We start from the raw sequence: 21,590 nt of genomic DNA on the forward strand, positions 1-21,590 counted from the left end.
CAAGAGATGTTTATTTGTGTGTAGAAACAACCCATGTGTCCATCAACAAGTGAATGGATAAAGAAAAGGTACCCAAAAAAAAAAAAAAAAGAAAGAAAGAAAGAAAGAAAAGAAAAGGTACCATATCCACACAATAGAATACTATTCAGCCTTTAAAAAGGAAATCCTGCCATGTGTGACAACATGCACGAACCTGAGGGACGTTGTGCTAAGGTGAAATAAGCCAGTCCCAGAAATACTGCATGATTACACTTATAAAAAATGGGCTATCTAACCATCAACGCACACACTTGGATAAGACTTTTTGTTTAAGAGTGGATTTCATATGTTCCTAGTGAAGAATATTTTTCAGATTCTTCATTGGGATATTAAAATAGCTAGCAAATTTCTAGATGTTTTATATATGGGTGATTGCTTCCATTTGTGGCTTCTGCAAATTTGTAACTGCCTATTTTATGTTAGTTTCTCGTGGAACTTTGAAATGAAAAGCAAACCCTTGCATAGGCTCTTCTTACCTACATTCATTTTAATGTTTCTGCAGCTCTGAATAATAAAATCCAATCTACATGGTTAAAGTAAAATAAAATAAAACAGTACAGTCAAGCAGAGGATGCCTGGCTGGCTCATTTGGTGGAGCATGTGACTCTTGATCTTGGGATTGTGAATTCAAGCCCCACGGTGGGTATAGGGATTACTTTAAGAATAAAATCTGAAAGGGATCCCTGGGTGGCGCAGCGGTTTGGCGCCTGCCTTTGGCCCAGGGCGCGATTCTGGAGACCCAGGATCGAATCCCACGTCAGGCTCCCGGTGCATGGAGCCTGCTTCTCCCTCTGCCTGTGTCTCTGCCTCTCTCTCTCTCTCTCTCTCTGTGACTATCCTAAATAAATAAAATAAAATAAAATAAAATAAAAAAAACTTTAAAAAAAAAAAAGAATAAAATCTGAAAAATAAATAAAATAATCAAACACATAGAACCAGAGAGGGGAACGGTAGTTGCCAAGGGATTGGGCATAAGGGAAAATGGGACATTGCTATTCAACAAGTATAAAGTTTCGCCCACGCAAGATGATTAAGTGCTGGAGATCTGCTGTCTGGCCGAGTGCCTAGGATAGCAATACCGTAGCGCACACTTAAAAAAGTGTTAAGAGGGTAAATCTCACGGTAGGTATTCTTACCACAAGTTTTCAAGATGCCCAAACTCCGCGAAGCAGGCCAGATGTGCCTGCAGCCTATGATTAGGTCAATGGGCCATGCATCAGTTGCCTGCCAAAATGAGCCAGGGAAGTGCAACGAATTTTTCTCCATAACCAGAGTTTTTCTGCCACAGAAAACAACATGTGCCTTTTAAGGGCCCAGAAGTCATAAGCCACCCCCCTTTCAGATTGGAAATATAAACCATGACTTTCCCCCTGAAGAGAGAAATCTACTTTTAAAGATTTTTGATTGATTGATTGATTGATTGATTGATTTGAGAGAGTGAGCCTACACCACACAAGCAGAGGAAGGGACAAAGGGAGAGGGAGAGAATCTCAAGCAAACTCCTCACTGAGCATGATGCAGAGCCTGATTCAGAACTCCATCCAACAACCCTGAGATCACGACCGGAGCCAAAATCAAGAGTGGGATGTTCAACCAACTGAGCCACCCAGACATCCCAAGAGGAATCTACCTTTTTCTTAAAGATTTTATTTATTTATTCATGAGAGACAGACAGAGAGAGAGAGAGAGGCAGAGACACAGGCAAAGGAAGAAGCAGGCCCCATGCAGGGAGCCCGATGCGGGACTCAATCCCAGGACTCCAGGATCACACCCTGGGCCAAAGGCAGGCGCTAAACCACTGAGCCACCCAGGGATCCTGAGGAATCTACTTTTAATTAACAAATTGGCAGCTGAATTTGCAACAATGAGCCAAATATGTGATTTAAAACTTTCTAGCAGCCACATTCAAAAAAAGGAGGAGGGGGGAAGCAAGTGAAACATTAATTTTAGTATTATTTTTATTTTAACCCAACATATCCAAATGATGATCATTTCAACATGTAAGCAGTATAAAATTAATAAGATAGTTTACATCCTTTTATACCAAGTCTTCAAGACCTAGTGGATATTTTACACCTACAGCAGCATCCGCATCCAAATGCTAAATTTTCATCAGAAATAACTGATCTCAGGTCACCTGGGTGGCTCAGTTGGTTAAGCATCAGGCTCAGGTCATGATCCTGGGGTCCTGGGATCGAGTTCCACGTCGGGCTCCCTGCTCAGTGGAGAATCTACTTCTACTTCTCCCACTCTCTGCTGCTCCCTCTGCTTGTCCTCTCTCTCTCTCTCTCTCAAATAAATAAATAAAATCTTAAAAAACAAGAATTGATCTCTATGCAGAGTCTATAAAACTTTGACTTGAAAAATGTAGATTCATGTACACAGATTGTTCCAAATGTACTCAAAACTTTTTCAATACTGAATCATGTTTCAATGTTTACATTTGAATTAGTTAAAATTGAATAAAAGTTAAAAGCCGGTGCCTCTACCACACTTGCCATGTTTCAAGTGCTTAGTAGCCACCCATGGTGGTTACTGTATTGGATGAAGCAGACCTAAATCTGCCTGACAGGAAATGTCTCAGCCACTTCCAGGGTCTCCCATCCTCTTCTGCAAATCTGTAACAGATAACTCAACTTGGCTGGTGCTAGAAAAATAGGGGAATGTCCAGGCCTTTGGTGCACGGGGGGCACCATCTCAACTTCTGCTCCTTTGATATTTGCTGAGGTCTCTCCCAAACCCTCCTGCTGCAGAAGAGCTGGGAGATGCTCCCTATGGTGGTTCCCACAGCCCACAGCTTTCCTCCCTTGGTACATGCAGCCAGGACATTTTCTGTGGCTCCCCCAGGCTGGAGCAAGCTACTGCTCTTCCTCCCCAATAAAACTCCCTCTCTCCATTCTCTCCCATTCCAGACAGACCCCAGGATTGCCCCTGCTCACTGCTGGCCTCTCTCTTCCCTAAGTTAGGAACAGAGAAGGAAGATGCCCACATGAGGATTTGTGGGGCTTTCCCTACCGAATCCCCCATTGCTCTTAGTAAAGAAGGAAAACGCTTCACTTCTCTTCAGGTGATATAATCTGCCCCAATGTCGATTTCATTATTACATGAGACAGGGTTGGGGGGCATCTGACAGGAGCCACATCCCTCTAGGAATAGATTGAAGTTGGCATGAGGTGGAAAGGGTCTGGACCGGGAGAGAGGAGCCGAGGTGGGGGACCTGCGAGGTCTGAATTATGTTTGGAGGTGCTGCCAGGGCATCCTGCAGGTGGGCTGCTGTCCCTGCTGCAGAATCAGAGGGGACTTGTGAATGGGGTGCCACTTATTCAGAATTCACCCCGGGGGCTGGGGTGGGTCACGCTGGGAGAAATTCACACTCCCTTTTGTCCCTGTTTTTAAAATGACTTCCAAAAAAAAAAATAATAAAATAAAATAAAATGACTTCCAGGATGCATGATAATTTCTCCATCTGTGACTCGATCTATCTGTCTCTGTCTCATTTTTGGTCTCTGGTCTTCTAGTCTCTGTTTCCCTCTGCCTTTATCTCTTTCCCCTATTCTTTCTCCCTGTCTCTGTTCCTCTCCATCTACTCAGCTCTGCAACTTTCTCTCTGCTCATCTGTCTCTCTTTGTCTCTGTCTCTGTCCACCCCCAAATAAGTGGGTCACTTCTACATGACCTCAAGCACGACAGGGCATAGGAAAGGCCACAAAACAGGGACAGAAGGATGTGATGTCTCCTTTCTTCTCTTTTCTTTCAGTTGCCCAGCCCTGGGCCTCAGCACTGGCCCTAACCTGCCTCCTGCAACCCACCAGACCTTAGTCACGTCTGGGTGGCTATGGGACCTGAGCCCACTCTGCACCACACCACTTCCTGCCGACCCGTCCCTACCCTCCTCTCAGCCTCCTCTGTCCTTGTGGTCAGGCTATTGGTTCCAGGACCAGGGCAGGGGTGGAGGTCTGTGTGCCACCAGGAGACTGAATGCAGGCAGACAAATGGAGACAGGGCTAGAGAACCAGACAGGTACTAAGAGAGAGATACAGAAAGAGAGGGGGTCAGAGAAACAGAGACAAGGCCAGAGAGAGGCAGAGAGAAGCACAGACATTCATGCTTCATCATCACGGTCATCTGCCACCCAACCCCTCATCAAAGCCGTCCACACCTGCTCCTTAGGTGATCTCACCCAACCCCATGGCTCTAAACACCACCTCTCCCCTGTGACTCCCTACTGCTTTTCAACAGTGCTGACCTCTGCCTGCACCTCTGCCTGCCCATGCGTCCAACCACTTGGCTCCGGACTGGCATCCCCACCTCCACCTTGCCGCCACATCTCCTTGCCCACCTCCACAAATGGCACCACAAATGGTCAGACCAATCCTCAGAGGCACCATTCTCACCTCCCCTCCCTCTCCACTCTCCACCCCTTGGTGAGTATATTGACTCTACCTCCAAAATGAGCCCTGCATCTGTCTGTTCATTCCTCTTCTCCTGGGACCACAGCATCACCCCACCTCCGTGCTTGTCTCTGCTCCCCTCTCACCCTACAGCCATTCTCCACGCAAGATGTCTCTTAAAAGTATATGAAATCATGTCACTCCCTCTATTCCTATGCTTAAAATCCATTGCACTTAAAATAAACCCCAAACATCTTCCCCAGCCCTTAAACTCCTGCACAATCTGCTCTGTTCCTTCTCCTTATTCGGCCTTGCACACATCGAGTTCTCTCTTTATTTCTGCAAGGCTCACATGGCATGCTGGCTGTCAACCTAAATAGCCCCTCCTCTGGCTCCCCAATCACCCCCTTATCTGCTGAAAGCCCGCTGCCTCAGTCATTCTACCATTGCCCGTGTTCTCTGCACACAGGTGACTCTCAGATATTTCCTTTCAGTTTTTCTGTTTGTCTCCCCTACTAGGATGAGAGCTTAATGAGTGCTGGAATTTGCTTGTTCCTTCCTGCATCTCCATGGCAGACAGCAGAGCTCAGAGGGTGGCAGGTACACAATTGCTCCTCACTGAGCAAGGGCTTCACCTTGCTCCCACTCACTGGGCACCTACTACATGCCCAACACTGTGCCAAAGCACTTTCCCTGCATTATCTCTTTGGATGTATCTGAGGAGTGAATAACTATGGTTCCCCAATTTCACAGATGGGAAAATGGAGGCTAAGAGAGATGCAGTGACCCCAAGGTTCCACAGGTAGACCATGACGCAGTCTGGATTTGAACCCAGGAAGGTTTGCTGGGGAAGCACAGTAGGGAGACAGAGGGAGGGAGGGAGAATGGGAGAGATTTAGTAAGAGAGAAAATAAGAGAACATAAGAGAGAGAAGATGAAAGAGAACATGGGCGCTTGGGTAGCTCAAATGGTTAAGCATCTGCCTTCAGTTCCAGTCATGATCTTGGTGTCCTGGGATTGAGCCCCATCTCAGGCTCCCTAGTCAGCAGGAGTCTGCTTCTCCCTCTCCCTCTGTGCTCTCTTTCTCTCAAATAAATAAATACATAAATATTTTAAAAAAAAGAAAGTGAAAGAGAGCAAGAGAGACTAAGAACATGACAGAGAGAGAAAACCAAGAAACAAGTGGGACCCTAATTCCAGGATATCCTTGCTGGGTCACTGCTTCTAGCACCTCTGGCCCCCTGACGGTAGCCTGGCACCAGGGCAGCCCCATGAATGCTGAGCTGGAAACATGCAGCACCTGACCCCAGGAATGTGTCCCCGGGGGCAGGCCGGCCCAGCTGGGGATGCTTATAAGTCCCACAGGGGCCCCTGCAGGAAACAGCCAGTGAGAGCGCAGCCCAGCGCAGGATCCCAGAGCCCAGAGGCAGCCAGGTGAGTGCCCCTGTGGTCCCTACCCCGCCCACCATCCCTAAGAGTGCAGTCTCCCTACAAGCCCCTGTCACTGTGAATCTTCTCAGCCTGGTGACCCTGTGTCTCTGTGTCTCCCCTCCAAAGAGGTCTCTCTCACTCTCTCTCTAGTTAAGGGTGTCTCTTCATTTCTCTCCCTGGCTGCCCTAGTCTGTTTCTCTGAATGTCTCTCTCCATGACTCTGGTTCTCAGACTGTCTCTGATTATCTCTTGCAAGTGCTCCCTCTCAGTTCCCTCCGACCTCCATGCTCCTACTCTCCCATCTCCCAGCTGAGACATAGAAGGACAATTCCTCCATCCCTTCCTCTCTGCAGAATTCTCTTTCTATTTCTCTCTCCCTCTCCCTTCCTCTCTCCCTCTCTAAATCTCTCCAGGTTCTGAGGCTCTGGGCCAGGATCTCAGACCTATGATGTGTCTATTAGTGGGAGCAGGTGTGGCACAGGTCCTTGTCTGACCAATGATACCCTAGGGGGACAGAAAGAGAGACAGAAACAGATAGATTTGGGCTGTAGGTCCCCCAGACTCATCAGAAACTGACCTTCGTGTCCAGGCGCTGACGTGATGACCACAGCAGGAAGCCCCTGGGGCTGTTTCCTGGGGTACCTCATCCTTGGTGTCACAGGTATCTGAGTGTGTGTGTGTGTGTGTGTGTGACTGTCTGTGCCTGAGGGCACAGTATTTGTGGCTGTGCAGGCATGAATCAGGGTCCTCCCAGGTATGACTAAAGCTGCCTGCATGACAGTACCATGTGACTGATGCTCTCTGGTTAAACATATGTGATTCCTCGTATCACAGAGAGTTTGTGTGTGTGCTGCTGGTGTACTGTGTGTGTGTGTGTGTACTGTGTACTGTGTGTAGCTTTGCACACCTCTGTGTGTGACAGGGTGATGGGCTGTGTAGTCGAACCGGTGAGTCAGAGCGTTCCCGATGAAGAATTCTGACCGTCTGTGCCTTGAAACCCCCCCGGGGGGTAATGGGGGGGGGAAGGAAGGATAATGCTGTGAGGGCCTGGGGAACCCAGGGTGCCGCTGGCAGGAAGATGGTGCTTCTGGTCACCCATTGCTGGGAATATGTGCCTACCTCCGGAGTCTCTGATCCAGGGACCCCCAGGGGCCCATGTCACGGGCGGATATGATGGGGTTTCTCGGTGAGCCAGCTTGTTGCTGGTGCGACTGTGGAGAAGGCTGAGCTGGGGAAGGCGTAACTCGGAGGACCACTGAGGGTGGGGATGTCCTTGAGCATCTGGGGTGTCACTCTTGTCTCTGCACCCTGTTGGAGGGTTTCTGTCTGTTCTGGGGGATTGTGGCTCGGATAGTGCACGAACCTGGCGTGTTGCGTGTGTGTGTGTGTGCGCGCGTGTGTGTGTGTGTGTGTGTGTGTGTGTGCCGCGCGCGCACTGATGGGAGGAGGGAGGGAGACAGACGGAGAGGGATTGCATGTGGGTCTTGGAGTTGGATGTGGCGGCCTCAAAGCTGCAACTCCCCTCTCCTTATTCTGATCCCCGCTTCCGGACTCCCATCCCACCCCAAGAAAGTTGGTCCCTGAACTCCCTGCATCAACACCCCGCCTCCAGGAGGCCTGGTGCCACCTCCTGAGACTACCTCTGCATTCCTGACACCGCCCCTAGGAGCCCTGACTCTGCCCTCGGGATCCCTGACCCCACCCATGGGGCCCCGGTCACGCGCCTGCACCATAGCCTCGCCCCTGAAGCACTGGCCGCGCCCGGTGCGCTGCGACCCCGCCCTCAGGAGCCCTAGTCCTGCTTTTTGATCCTGCCCCCTAGCCTGTCCCTCTCCCCTGCACGGATCGAAGCCTGCTCCTTGGAGCCTCGGCTCCACCCTGAGACCAGCCCCAGTCCCGCCTGCACCCTTGAAGCCCTAGCCCTGCCCCTAGCCCGTGGCCACGCCCCCCGGAGCCCAGGTTCCACCCGGAGCCCTGGTTCCACCCGGAGCCCGCCCCCAGCCCCGATCCGCCCTCAGGATCCCTGGCCTCGGGTGGCGGCAGCCACATCATCAACGGCGAGGACTGCAGCCCGCACTCACAGCCCTGGCAGGCGGCACTGTTCACGGAAGACGAGTTTTTCTGCGGGGGCGTTCTGGTGCATCCGCAATGGGTGCTGTCAGCCGCACACTGTTTCCAGAAGTGAGTGCTGGGCAGGGTGGGGGCGGAGGCGGGGCTTGGGGCCCGGCCCGAGTGGGGGGGACCTGGAGGTAACGTTAGCTGTGCGGAGGGGCCTAATCTCGGGCTAAGAGTGGAACCTCTGTGCAGCGAGACTGCAGACGAAGCGGAAGCTGTTGCTTTGCAAAGCCTCAGCCCAGGGTCGAAATCCCAGCTCAGTTGCTGAGTCCTGAGTGGATTAAGACAAGTTTTTGTCGCTGAATTGCTGATTGTGCAAATGAGGAGGATTTGAGATCCTGGTTAGGTAGCTCTTAGTGTCGCGTTTAGCGAGGCGGATGGAGTTGGGGTAAGTGGGTGGAGACGGGGTTGAGGTTGAGGGTGACAATGTAGATAGCGATGTAGTTGCCACAAAACTAACCAGTGCCCGGTGGTCCTCAGCTCCTACACCATCGGGCTGGGACTGCACAGTCTTGAGCCCAACCAGGAGCCAGGCAGCCGGATGATGGAGACTGACCTCTCCATACAGCACCCAGAGTACAACAAACCCTTTGTCGCCAACGACCTCATGCTCATCAAGTTGAAAGAATCGGTGTCCGAGTCTGACACCATCCAGAACATCAGCATCGCCTCCCAGTGCCCGACCGCTGGGGATTCTTGCCTCGTTTCTGGCTGGGGTCAGCTGATAGATGGTGAGCTCCCAAGTATGAGTGCGTCCACCCTCCCTACAGGGTTCTCCTCCCAGCCAGAGGCGCTGACCCAGAGCTCTGTGTCGCAGGCAGGCAGCCCCAAGTGCTCCAGTGCGTGAATATCTCGGTGGTGCCCGAGGAGACCTGCAATGCCTTCTATGCCCCTGTGTACCACCCCAGCATGTTCTGCGCAGGCGGAGGACAGGACCGAAAGGACTCTTGCCACGTGAGAGATGGGAATGGGGAGAGGGAGGAGGGAGGTAGAGAAGGGAGAGAGGGACACTCAGGGAGAAACAGACATGGGGAGAGAGAGATGGAGAAACAGAGGAATAGACAGGAGCACATACACAGAAATACCTCAGGGAGGGACGCCTGGGTGGCTCAGCAGTTGAGCGCCTGCCTTTGGCTCAGGGAGTGATCCCAGGATTCGGGATCAAGTCCCACATCAGGCTCCGTGCACCGAGGCTGCCTCTCTCTGTGTGTCTCTCATGAATAAATAAATAAAATCTTTAAAAAAAAAAAAAAGAAGTACCTCAGGGAGAAATAGACTGGTAGAGATGAAACAGAAAGAGAAATGAGGGGGGATAGAATATACAAAGCCATGCAGAGAGGTACAAAGACTCTGGGAGTCAGAGACAAAGAAGCCACAGGGAGGAGATAGAGCAAGAGAGAATAACAAACCCAGGAGAACCAAGCAGCTGTTGGGAAAGAAGAGTGTAGGGACACCTGGGTGACTCTGTGGTTTAGCGCCTGCTTTTGGCCTGGGGCGTGATCCTGGGGTCCCAGGATCGAGTCCCGGATCCACTCCCTGCATGGAGCCTGTCTCTGCCTCTCTCTCTCTCTCTCTCTCTCTCATAAATAAATCAAGTCTTTAAAAAAAAGAGAGAGAGAGGAAAGAGGAGTGCAGAACTCCCTAGAGTCAAGGCTCACTCTGAAAGGGACCAGTCAGAGTTCTGGAAGGTGTATGTTGTTATCTTTTATTTCCCTGTCTTTGTCTCTTGGTGTCTTTTGGTTCCTTTCTGATCTCAATCTGTCTCCACCTCTCTGTGTTTTGGATTCTGTCTCTCTCTCCAACAACAGGGTGACTCTGGGGGCCCCCTGGTCTGCAACGGGTCCCTGCAGGGCCTCGTGTCTTTTGGACAAGCCCAGTGTGGCCTACCCCACGTGCCAGGCGTCTACACCAACCTCTGCAAGTTCAAGGACTGGATACAGAAAACCATCCAGGACAGTTAATTCCTAGGGCTTGGACCCAAGAAAATGAGCCCCCCAATATATGTTGGTGGAAAGGATTCAGGAACCTGGGGTTGCAGTGCTTTCCTCCCTAGGACCCAGGAGTCTAGACCCCCAATCCCCTCCTCCCTCAGCCCCAAGAATCCAATCCCACCGAGAATCTTTTCCTGTACACAGTGCCCCCTTGCGACACAAAATTGACCTGGCCTTACCAGGGGCAGAGAAGATTGGTTTTTCATCTTTTTTTGTCCCCTTCTCTTAAGCCCAGAAATAAAATCCAAGAGAAGGACAGGCTCTGTTTGAACTGTCTTCCTTGCTTCTATTCCCATTCAAAGGATTCCAGCAAATAGTTTCCCCCAGGAGGGTCACTGGATTCCCAGGGGAGGAGATATGCTTGACAGATTAAGAGAAATTGATTCTGTGGATATTGTCCAGTTTCAAAAAAAAGTCAAGTTGGCAAATGGCAAGTTAATGAGGGTTTCTTGCTTGGTTTATTTTGCTTTGCTTAACCTGTTTTGGTTTTGTTTTCTTAAATGCATTTGAAGAATTTTTCATTTGAATCTGCCTCAGAACCCTCCTGCTGTAACTGGAGTATGTTGGGAAGAGTCGCAGAGACATAGGGAAATGGAGGGCAGAGATGCAGGGAGACTGAGGGTCCAAAAATATTTGGAATTGTTCTCATACTTTTCACTGATAAATTGTATTCATAAGAACATACAGCTAAGAATATCTATTCAAGAATATATTAATAAATGTATTATTTGGGAATCTGGAGGTATTCCTCAAAATGTATAAAGTAAGGAGTAAAATAACTAAAAGTGAAATAAACAAACCTCCACTCACAGAAGAGGATTTAAAGATGCCTCTAACAAAATAATAGAACAGGGGCACCTGGGTGGCTCAGTGGTTGAGCCTCTGCCTTTGGCTCAGGTCATGATCCCAGGGTCCTGGGATTGAGTCCCGCATCAGGCTCCCCACAGGGAGCCTGCCTCTCCCTCTGCCTGTGTCTCTGCCTCTCTCTGTGTGTCTCTCATGAACAAATAAATAACATTTTTTAAAAAGAAAATAATACAACAGAGGGGCTTGGCCGGCTCAGTCGGTAAAACATGCAACTCTTGATCTCAGTTCAAGCCTCACATTGGGCATGGAACCTACTTACAATGAAAAAGAAAAGAAGAAAGGAAGGAAGGAAGGAAGGAAGGAAGGAAGGAAGGAAGGAAGGAAGGAAGGAAGGGAGGAAGGGAGGGAGGGAGGGAAGGGAAAGAAAAAAGAAAGAGAGAAAGAAAGAAAGAAAGAAAGAAAGAAAGAAAGAAAGAAAGAAAGAAAGGGAATGAACAAGGTGAATAAGGACATAGATGACCTGAACAATAGGATTTACAAATTCTATTTAATGGCTATATATAGAACATTGCACCCAGTACGTGAAGAATATACAATCTTTCCAAAATGTGCATCTATCAGAATGGCTAAACTTAAAAAGAATTGCAGCACCGAATGTTGATTAACATGTAGAGCCGCTGTAACTCATACATTGCGGAGGGGATGTAAATGGTACAACTGCTTTGCAAAACAGTTTGGCAGTTTCTGAGAAAGATGAGCATGCATCTACCCCATAACCAGGAGGTCTACTCCTAGGTAGTTATGTAAGAGCAATGAAAACAAAAAAAAAAAAAACAACAGACTTTCCAAGAATGCCCATAGAAGCTTTCCTCCCAATCGCTCAAATTGGAAAAAACCCAAATGTTCATAAAGGGTGCATGGACAAACCATGACATATTCATTCAATGGAATGCTACTTAATAATAAAAAGAAATGAACTGTTGATATACCCAACAATGTAGGCACATCTCAAAATCATTACACTGAGTGAAAGAAGCCAGGCACAAAATATTACACACTGTATGATTCCTTTTATATATGAAATTCTAGAACAGACAAAACTAATCATGGCATGGGAAGGAGGAGTAGATGTGGAAGCAATGGGAGGTGTTGTAAGGGAACTTTCTGAGGTGATGGAAATTCTCTAGAACTTGACAGGAGTGTGGGTTACAGGGGTGATGCATTCGTTAAAACTCATTGAACTGTGCACTTGACGCCTGTCTGTTACACTGTATATACCTCAATAAAAAATTATACCTCAATAAAAAACTTCATACAGCATTTACAAAAAGTGAACAGATACTGAGCTATGAAGCCAGTCTTAACAAACTTCAAAGTTTATATGTAACATACAGAGTATGTTGTCTGACCACAAGTAATTATGCCAGAAATCATGACAAAATGATTATGCAGAAAATCCCTGCATGTTTTGAATTTTGAAATACGCTTCTAAACAACCCACAGCTCAAACAAGAAACCATACTGGAAGTTAGAAAATATTTTGAATTGCATGACAAGAAAAATATGTCATAGTATAAAATATAAAGTGTAACCACTAATGAGTAAAAATAGCATATATTAAGTCCAGAGAAGTAGAAAGGAAAAACCCCCACAAAATCATATGATCCCAAAAGGCATGAAACATAGAAGAAGCAAGACAAATTGTAATTTAAAAGTAAGATAAGGACTGCCTGGGTGGCTCAGCAGTTGAGCGGCTGAGTGTTTGCCTTTGGCTCAGGGCGTGATCCCAGGGTCCTGGAATCGAGTCCTGCATTGGGCTCCCTACAAAGACCCTGCTTCTCCCTCTGCCTGTGTCTCTGCCTCCCTCTCTGTCTCTCATGAATAAATAAAATCCTTAAAACAAAATTTCCAATAAATGTAAACAAAGAAGACTGAGGTGGGGAGACCTCCGGAAATGAAGATCTGGTGCTAGCTGGAGGTAAGAGCCTCCTGGGGCTCTGGGTCAGAAGCCACCCTAAAAGTGCCTGTTCCCACCCCAAACTCTAAACACCCTGATGGTGGGTGGAGGGGTTGTGGACTGGAAGAAGGCAGCATCTGACCCCCGAGGCTTGTGTCCACCAGCCATAGGGGTGGGAAAGTCCACAGAGAGGAGCCTATAAGGTTCTGGGTGGCTCCAGGAAGCAGTGGCAGATTGGAGTCCAGCCCAGCCCAGATCAGCCCGGTGAGTGAGTGAGTGACGCGGGAGTCTATGTCCTGCCTCTCTGGCTCCCATGTCACCTTCCAGGTCTCTGAGGTCTCTGTCTCTCCATCTGGGAGTCGGAGTCTATATCTCTGCCTGGTAATTTCTCTCTCCCTCTGTCTCTGCTTCATCTCTGTATCCTCCAGACACAGCATCCATCAGCTCTCCTGTCCCTCTCTGTGTCTCCATCACCTGATTCGGCCCCGCTCTGACACTCTTGCCTTAACCTTCTGTCTTTCTTTCTGAATCTCTATGTTTCTGAGCCTCACTGTGTTTCTCTGATTTTTTTAAAATTTATTTTATTTTATTGTTTTGGTCACTGTTGGGCCATTTTCCCTCTGCTGCCACTCTTCCAGACACTTTCTCTGTCTTTTCCTCCCAGCTGTCTTGCATTCCTGGCTCTAGGTCTCTAGGCTTCTCATCTCAGAGCTAAAATCTCAGGGCTGAGGATGAGGCAGGAGCCCTTTCTGCAGCCCTCCCCCCCCCCCCCCCCAGATATCCTGGGAGACAGTGGAAGAGCCTAGAGAGAAGGAGGGTGGACAGACCTGAGCTAAGGGCCTCACACTCAGCTGAGGACTCCGTAGAGTAGGAGCCGTCCTCAGGACTCTTGCATAGGCAGAGAGATTCCTCTTGGGGAGGGAAAGCGTGTGAATGTGAGATGCTGTGTGCACGCAGGCAGGTTTTTCAACTGTTGTGTCAGGGTGGGGAGAGGCGAGGGGTGGAGGGACAGATTTGCAAAAGAGGGGTTCCAACGTATAACTTTCTTGATGGGAGACAGTGTCCAGGCCTCACCTTCCTGAACTTTCCTTGGTCCTTGACCCCACCCCCTGAGCTCTGGCCCCGCCTCCAGGAGTCCAGGGCCGCCCAAAGCCCCAGCACTAATGGTACGGAGTGCAGACCACCCTGGAAGGTGGCGGTGTTGCAGCGGGAGGGACTCCACTGCTCCTACCTCTTGGAGCGAAGTGTAGGGCTGGGGGCAGGGGCGGGCGTGGGGCGGGGCTTTGGGGGCAGGGTTTCCTCTCTGGGGTGGGGCCTACGTAGAAGAGGAAGTGCTTTTCCTCAGCTCTGGAAAGGGGTCTCCCAGAAGTTGGAGAGGGTTAGAGACGGGATGGGAGTCTCTCCCTAACAGCTCTGTCCCCAGTGTGCGTCTCTGAGCCTGGATCCTGTCCCGAGACGGCAGCCCAACCGTCCTGCAGTGGTGTCCAAGGAGTCTGTCACACAATTCCCTCTTGATTCACTCTCTTTTGGGGGCCTCATGGGCAGGGGGCTGAGGTAACTGTATTCCTTGGTTCATAGACCCTTGACAGCATCCATGACAAGCCCCTTCACTGTGTTTACATTCAATTCATTGACTCACACCTTCGACTAACAACTAATGATTTCCTCGTCCTCATTCTTTTTTTTTTTTTTTATTGGAGTTCAATTTGCCAACAGTTAGCATAAGACCCAGTGCTCATCCCGCCAAGTGCCCCCCTCAGTGCCCATCACCCAGTTACCCCAACCCCCCGCCCACCTCCCCTTCCACTACTCCTTGTTCGTTTCCCAGAGTTAGGGATCTCTCATGTTCTGTCTCCCTCTCTGATATTTCCCACTCATTTCCTCTCCTTTCCCCTTTATTCTCTTTCACTATTTTTTGTATTCCCCAAATGAATGAGACCATATAATGTTTGTCCTTTTCCAATTGACTTATTTCACTCAACATAATACCCTCCAGTTCCATCCACATTGAAGCAAATGGTGGGTATTTGTCTTTTCTAATGGCTAAGTAATATTCCATTGTATACATAAACCACATCTTCTATATCCATTATTTTTGGTGGACACCGAGGCTCCTTCCACAGTTTGGCTATTGTGGACATTGCTGCTATAAACATTAGGGTGAAGGTGTCCCTGCATTTCACTGAAGCTGTATCTTTGGGGTAAATCCCCAGCAGTACAATTGCTGGGTGGTAGGGCAGATCTATTTTTAACTCTTTGAGGAACCTCCACACAGTTTTCCAGAGTGGCTGCACCAGTTCACATTCCCACCAAGAGTGCAAGAGGGTTCCCCTTTCTCCACATCCTCTGCAACATTTGTTGTCTCCTGTCTTGTTAACTTTCCCCATTCTCACTGGTATGAGGTGGTATCTCATTGTGGTTTTGATTTGTATTTCCCTGATGGCAAGTGATGCGGAGCATTTTCTCATGTGCGTGTTGGCCATGTCTATGTCTTCTTTGGTGAAATTTCTGTTCATGTCTTTTGCCCATTTCATGATTGGATTGTTTTTTTCTTGAGTGTTGAGTTTAATAAGTTCTTTATATATCTTGGATACTAGCCCTTTATCTGATATGTCATTTGCAAATATCTTCTCCCATTCTGTAGGTTGTCTTTTAGTTTTGTTGACTGTTTCTTTTGCTGTGCAGTCAAACTCTCCCTCTTCGCAGATGACATGATACTGTACATAGAAAACCCAAAAGACTCCACCCCAAGATTGCTAGAACTCATACAGCAATTTGGCAGTGTGGCAGGATACAAAATCAATGCCCAGAAATCAGTGGCATTTCTATACACTAACAATGAGACTGAAGAAAGAGAAATTAAGGAGTCAATCCCATTTACAATTGCACCCAAAAGCATAAGATACCTAGGAATAAACCTAACCAAAGAGGTAAAGGATCTATACCCTACAAACTCCAGAACACTTCTGAAAGAAATTGGGGAAGACAAAAAGAGATGGAAAAATATTCCATGCTCATGAATTGGAAGAATTAATATTGTGAAAATGTCCATGCTACTGAGGGCAATTTACACATTCAATGCAATTCCTCTCAAAATACCATGGACTTTCTTCAGAGAGTTGGAACAAATCATCTTAAGATTTGTGTAGAATCAGAAAAGACCCCGAATAGCCAGGGGAATTTTAAAAAAGAAAACCATAGCTGGGGGCATCACAATGCCAGATTTCAGGTTGTACTACAAAGCTGTGGTCATCAAGACAGTGTGGTACTGGCACAAAAACAGACACATAGATCAATGGAACAGAATAGAGAATGCAGAATTGGACCCTCAACTTTATGGTCAACTAATATTCGACAAAGCAGGATAGACTATCCACTGGAAAAAAAGACAGTCTCTTCAATAAGTGGTGTTGGGAAAATTGGACATCCACATGCAGAAGAATGAAACTAGACCACTCTCTTTCACCATACACAAAGATTAACTCAAAATGGATGAAAGATCTAAATGTGAGACAAGATTCCATCAAAATCCTAGAGGAGAACACAGGCAACACCCTTTTTGAACTTGGCCATAGCAACTTCTTGCAAGATACATCCATGAAGGCAAGAGAAACAAAAGCAAAAATGAATTATTGGGACTTCATCAAGATAAAAAGCTTCCCTCATCCTCATGATGCACTCCCACTCCCCACAGGCACCCCTTCTAGTGTTTTCATTGGGTGTCGTTACTTGACTGTGTTCTGCAGAATGAGTATTGTGGGTTCATACTGTAATTTGTGTAAGGCTGTTATGCTCCATGACTCATCGTGTGTTCACACTTTTTTACTTCTGGCTGTGTTTTAAACTCCATCCTTGGTGTGCATACATCTGCTTTGCCCTTCTGACTCTGCTCAGTGCCACATGCGGAGCATCTGCCATATGTCACTACCGACCCTGGGAGGGTGGACACCCTCCTTCCCACAGGACCATGGCCACCCCCACCATAAGTGCATCCCTGCGGAACCTGTGTGAGAAGATGTCTCCAGACATTGCCTAATGTCTGCTGGAAGTGGGAGGGACACCCCCATTTGAAAACCACTGGTCTCAGTCTCTGCCTCTGACTCCACACTTTAAGACACATGCCAAGCAGGTCCCTAACTCCCAGGTGCTCTGTATCCAGAAAGGCTCAATGATGCCAGAATTTGATGTGTATTCTATTGACTGAGGAGGGGAAGATCAGAGGCATTCAGTTGTTCACTGACATAATGTCTCTGATCCACTGCAGGTAGTGGAGTCAATTTGGTGTAGACAGCAGGCATACTGGGGCTGCCACATGGGATCTGGCCCCAGGATGTGATTCCTTGAAGCATCCCATCACAGATAAGTGGGCTGCCCGAGTTACCCTGCAGCACAAAGGGGAGAGGAAAAGAAAGATCACAAAGCTGCTCACCTGAGAGACTAGGGACAAAGTTCCGATCATTCTAAGTCTTGTCTGCCTCTCTCTTCACTCTCAGTCACTCAGCAAACCCTATGGGCTCCCTTTAGGGGTATCAGAAGTGGGGACCCATCCCTGACTCCACCCTCGCCACCCCTGTCCTCACTCCACACCAGGCCCCCCACCTCTCCTCACCCCTGCGATCTGACCACACAGATGCCCAAGGGACCTGTGAACACCCACATCAGACCTTGTCCTGCTTCTGCCTAGCTTTGCCCACAGCCCCTGGGTCCCTCAGAGGAACCACAGTTACCTCCCTTTTGCCCCAGGTGAAGCCCCACAGGATGGGTGCCCTTCTTCCCTCTGGCATCACCTCCCACTCTCTCCCCTTGCTCATTGGGCTCCATCCACACTGGCGTCACTGATACCCTCACATCCCGCATCAGGCATGCCACCTGGCCCACTTCCTTCAGAGCCACAGCACCTGCTCTTCCTTTGCTCTTCCCACACACACACACACATTCACCTGCTGCAGGTGTTCACTCAGTCCCACCTCCTTCCTGTCTTCTCCCTCATCACTGGGCTATCTGTCCCTGCCCTGCTAGGTCTCCTCCTGCCCCAGGGCACCAGCACCTCCTGACATGCACTATCACTTCTGTGTCACAGTCGCTGTGTCCATCTGTGTCCCCTCACATGGGGGCAGGGAGAGGTGGGGAGCCTCTGTGAGGGGGGCTGTTCTCTGTTGGTCACTGCTGTCTTCCCAGGAGTTGGCATAGTAAATGTTCAGTAAGTATGTGCTGCATGGAGGGGGAGGTGAACTGTGATGTGGGAGACTGAGGGGCAGGTGGTACCTGGATCCAGATGTGGAAAAGGGCAGAATGCAGGCACTGTGGGGGTGGGGCTACACCCAGGCAGCACTGGGACAGATGCCTGGTTAACCCCACACCCCCTGCACTGAAGCTGGGTCCCCTCCACCAGCTCAGGTGACTGAGGGGGAGGGGCTGACTCACCAGACAGCTGTCACTGATGGTCTCCAAAGGCTCAGCGCACAACATTTGATCTGTCATCTTCTGGGAACAGGCCTTGGCACATACATCTTTGGGTAGGAGTTTGAGGTCTGCACACTGGAAATTGCCAATGTATGTGGCTAGGAGCAGGAGGAAAAAAGAGCTGTGACCAGACCCCAGGTGGCTCCTCAGAAGCTCCTCAGAAGGAGGTTCCCCAGAACCAGGTGCCCAGTTCCCAGCCCCTTCCTCCTGACTCCCAAATGTCTGGGCTCCAGGCTGCAGGGTCTGGCCCCAGCCAGAGGCATAGCAGGTGCTCCCCACTTAGGGTTCCTGGGGGGGCAGGTCCGGGACCCTCACAGCATCTGTAATCTGAGCGGGCTCTGCGAGGCGCAGCAGCACGAGGTCATGGCTATAGTCCTCTTCCAGGAGGCGAGTATGGTTCTTCGGGAGACTCAGGCTGAATTTAGGGTGAGGGAAGCTTGTAACATCCTCAAATAACTGGGTAGTATCTTCATGGTCGAACAGGTTGTGGTGAACCAGCCAGAGCTGGTAATATCTGGGGAGAGAGGGGGCCCCAGGGAATGAGAGAGGAGCGGGATAGGGAGACGCGGCCAGGGAGCAACATGAAGTAAGTAAGCGTGGAGAGAGAGGCTGCAGGAAAGAATTAGTCATGGAAAAATAGAGACCTTGGGAAAACAAAAGATCATGACAGCATGAAGGACAGATCCAGAGACTAAGAAGCAGTGAAAAAGAAAGAGCTTGAAACAGGAAAAGGGATGAGGCAGAGGGGAGAACAGTGAGCCAGAAGGAGCCTACAGGGGCAGGAGTGGAAGAGAAAAGGCAGCAGTCCTGAGAAAGGGTCCCTGGAAGGAGCAGGAGGGAAGGAACAGGGAAGAGTAGGAGCAGTGGAGGTCCAGTGAGACAGAGACAAGAAGCGAAGGGAGAGAGTGAAGAATACAGACCCTGGCGGGGGGGGGGGGGGGGGGGGCGGGAGGGGGGAGCCTGAGAAAGAACAGGGAGGGAGGACAGAGTGGGGAGGGGGCCTGGGACCACTCAGCTGCAGTGGGGGCTGTGGGCCTGGTTCCCAGCCCAAGGCCAGTGTCCACCTTCCTCCCTGGACCTTCTCCTCCATCTTCTGCCTCCTGCCTACCTTCCTCCTCCCCTCCCTCCTCCTTCTTCCTCTGGGCCCCCATGGGGCAACAGGTGAAACCAGTCATTCTATGTGTCTCCCTGCAGGACACCCTATCCTGGAGGGAGGGGTGGGGCACCTGAGAAGCCCCCTCACACACACACACACACACACACACATGGCTAGATATCCCTTCTGTTCTCTGAGGTTCTGTTCACCTCCCATCCTGGGAGGTGCTAAGCAGCAATGGGGGAGAGGGAGTGGAGCAGGGACCCAGGGAGATAGATGGGGCAGAGAGATGGAGGGTGAGACATACAGTGACAGGGATGCAGCAGAGGGACCCAGAGGAGGGCAGACACAGGGACACACACAGACACCAAGACAGGAAAAAGAGGGAGATAGAGATAAATCACAGTCAGACACATGATAAAGCCAGGTACTGAGAGACACAGAGACAGGGCAGAGAGACACAGGAAGACAGTTATAAGGGGAGACAGAGAGACACAGGCTGCCCTGAGAGGGCTTCCCCGGGGTTATCCCTGCCACTCTCCATGGGACCCAATACCCAGCCCTGTGTCCAGGTACTGCCCTGGAGTCTGATCCACTGGGTCCACACCGGAATGCTTGGTCTCTGGGTTTGTGCCTGCCACCATGAATCACCACTAAGTGGCATGTGGGTTAATCCAGCTTTGACCTTGACCATGTGTACCTGGGTCTGCATAGATGTCTGACTGTGGCCATATTTGTGTTCACAACATGAATATTCACAAGTATGTTCCCCTAGTAGGGGAACTAGTTCTTGCACCTGAAAGTGCGGGAACCAGGGAGTTCTGGAAGTCAGAGCTCCTATTTCAGAGATGTGGGAAGTTGGGGAACACAGCATCTTGGCTCAGAGAGGTGCGGAGATCAGAGAGCTTCAGGGATGGGAAAGTTCACCTGGGGACTCAGGAGCCAGAGCACTGGACCCTGGAGAACTGGAGGTAAGAGGGGAGGTCCCAGGGTCCAGTGAGAAGGGGACACTGCTTGGAAGAGTTGGGGAACCCCAAAGTGAAACACAGAGATAGCCTCAGGCTGAGCTTCTAGCAAAACTGCCTGGGGATCACAAGAGAAAGCAGGGACCCATGTGGCAGTGACAGGGCTGTGAGGAAGGCTTTGGGATGGGGGTGGGAGAGGAAGACCTGGTACTCTGTCTGACCTGGCCGTGGGCTGGAGGAATAGGCTGCCTGATGGCGGGAGGAGATGGTCTTGTGGAGGCAGGGGAGGGTGGTCAGAGCACCGTGAGAGTCAGGGCCCCTCTCCCTCTCTCAGATCCACTCTACTCACCAGTCCACCCCAGGGACATTGCCAGGCACAGGGCCAGGAACCACATGGTGACAGGAGTGCTGGGAGCTGGCAGACAGTGAGCTAGGAGCTGGAGAGCAACCCTGGGGAGCCTTTAAAAGCCTACATACACCCCCAGGGCCCCGCCCCTGCTCTGCTGCCACCCAGAAGCTGGCCAAGGCCTGGCCCTGCTTCTGGGTGTGGACAGCCCCCACCCCCAGGGCTATTGGAGGGATGAAAAAGCAAACACCTGTTGTCCTAGGTCCTTGATCATGCTGGATATATTTCAAGGTCTGAGGCCAAATGGGACAGGACCTATAGCTCTGTTGCCTTGCTCTTGATGACAGGGGCAGGGAGGGGAGGCCCCAGAATGACAGAATCAGCAGCTCTGGAGAATCATGATGCCTATCACAAAGCTTCTAATGCCTACACCCCAAGAGAGATCTTGTACTCCAAAGCCCATTAGACCCTCAAATACTTGCACTATGTCCCTTTCTGGCAGGGAAAGATAGAGGGTGAGAACCAACTCATGTGGGGAGAAGTTCTCCATGGGTGTCACCTGTCTACAGAGCAAAGGAATTAAAATTTTCACTCTGGACTGTCTGTCAAGATTGTTTGGCCTTCATGCAGACTTTCAAGATGGTATCTCCCTTAGAGAAGCCTTTGTTTGCTGTCCATGATTTAATAAAAGATAATATCTGTTTACTGCCAAGGACAGTAAGTATAATATGTCCCTCCAGAGCAATTTTGTTTGCAACTCAGAGTTGTAAAGATAATATCTCCATCAGGGACAAACTTCGGGCAGATTTGCCAGCAGCCCTCTTATAGGATTAAGGATTCCTAAGCTCAGTTCCTAAAGTGTGGCACAAACCACTGTGTGCACAGAGTCCACCTATGGTCCTCTGATCACCCTCATGGGACTTGGGGAACCAGGTGAACTGATATGAATATTGTTGCGCGCGCTGTGGCAACACGATCAGGGTCCTAAGG

The 21,590-nt window shown here is 49.7% G+C and overlaps 1 protein-coding gene and 1 long non-coding RNA gene across 5 annotated transcripts in view; one reads left to right on the plus strand and one right to left on the minus strand.

Moving 5' to 3' along the window:
- The window catches only part of LOC144281130 (uncharacterized), an 87,335-nt gene extending 66,593 nt beyond the window's left edge, over positions 1 to 20,742 (minus strand). Inside the window, exons 1-2 of the long non-coding RNA XR_013349577.1 lie at positions 20,604 to 20,742; positions 18,155 to 18,291 (exon numbers count right to left, since the gene is read on the minus strand). This is a non-coding gene — a long non-coding RNA (uncharacterized LOC144281130). The remainder of the gene's footprint in view (positions 1 to 18,154; positions 18,292 to 20,603) is intronic.
- KLK4 (kallikrein related peptidase 4) lies at positions 5,797 to 10,227 on the plus strand. Of its 4 annotated transcripts, XM_077843902.1 has the most exons (6): positions 5,797 to 5,863; positions 6,450 to 6,521; positions 7,879 to 8,041; positions 8,456 to 8,706; positions 8,793 to 8,929; positions 9,784 to 10,227. In XM_077843902.1, the coding sequence occupies exons 2-6, from the start codon at positions 6,461 to 6,463 to the stop codon at positions 9,934 to 9,936; spliced, it is 765 nt and encodes a 254-aa protein (XP_077700028.1). In that variant the 5' UTR covers positions 5,797 to 5,863; positions 6,450 to 6,460; the 3' UTR covers positions 9,937 to 10,227. The 4 variants fall into 4 exon arrangements, with proteins under 4 accessions (XP_077700028.1, XP_077700038.1, XP_077700057.1 ...); XM_077843912.1 differs by lacking the exon at positions 5,797 to 5,863 and having other exon boundaries at positions 6,382 to 6,521; XM_077843931.1 differs by lacking the exons at positions 5,797 to 5,863; positions 6,450 to 6,521 and adding an exon at positions 6,974 to 7,121.
- Positions 20,743 to 21,590: the final 848 nt, after the last annotated feature.

Source organism: Canis aureus, chromosome 1 (genome assembly GCF_053574225.1).
Source record: "Canis aureus isolate CA01 chromosome 1, VMU_Caureus_v.1.0, whole genome shotgun sequence".
In the NCBI taxonomy this organism is placed as follows: domain Eukaryota; kingdom Metazoa; phylum Chordata; class Mammalia; order Carnivora; family Canidae; genus Canis; species Canis aureus.

Coding starts and splice junctions, on each gene's coding strand:
- KLK4 (XM_077843902.1), top strand. CDS start 6,461: ATGACCACAGCAGGAAGCCCCTGGGGCTGTTTCCTGGGGTACCTCATC. Junction 8,042..8,455: donor GCCGCACACTGTTTCCAGAA/GTGAGTGCTGGG, acceptor GGTGGTCCTCAG/CTCCTACACCATCGGGCTGG. Junction 8,707..8,792: donor CTGGGGTCAGCTGATAGATG/GTGAGCTCCCAA, acceptor TCTGTGTCGCAG/GCAGGCAGCCCCAAGTGCTC.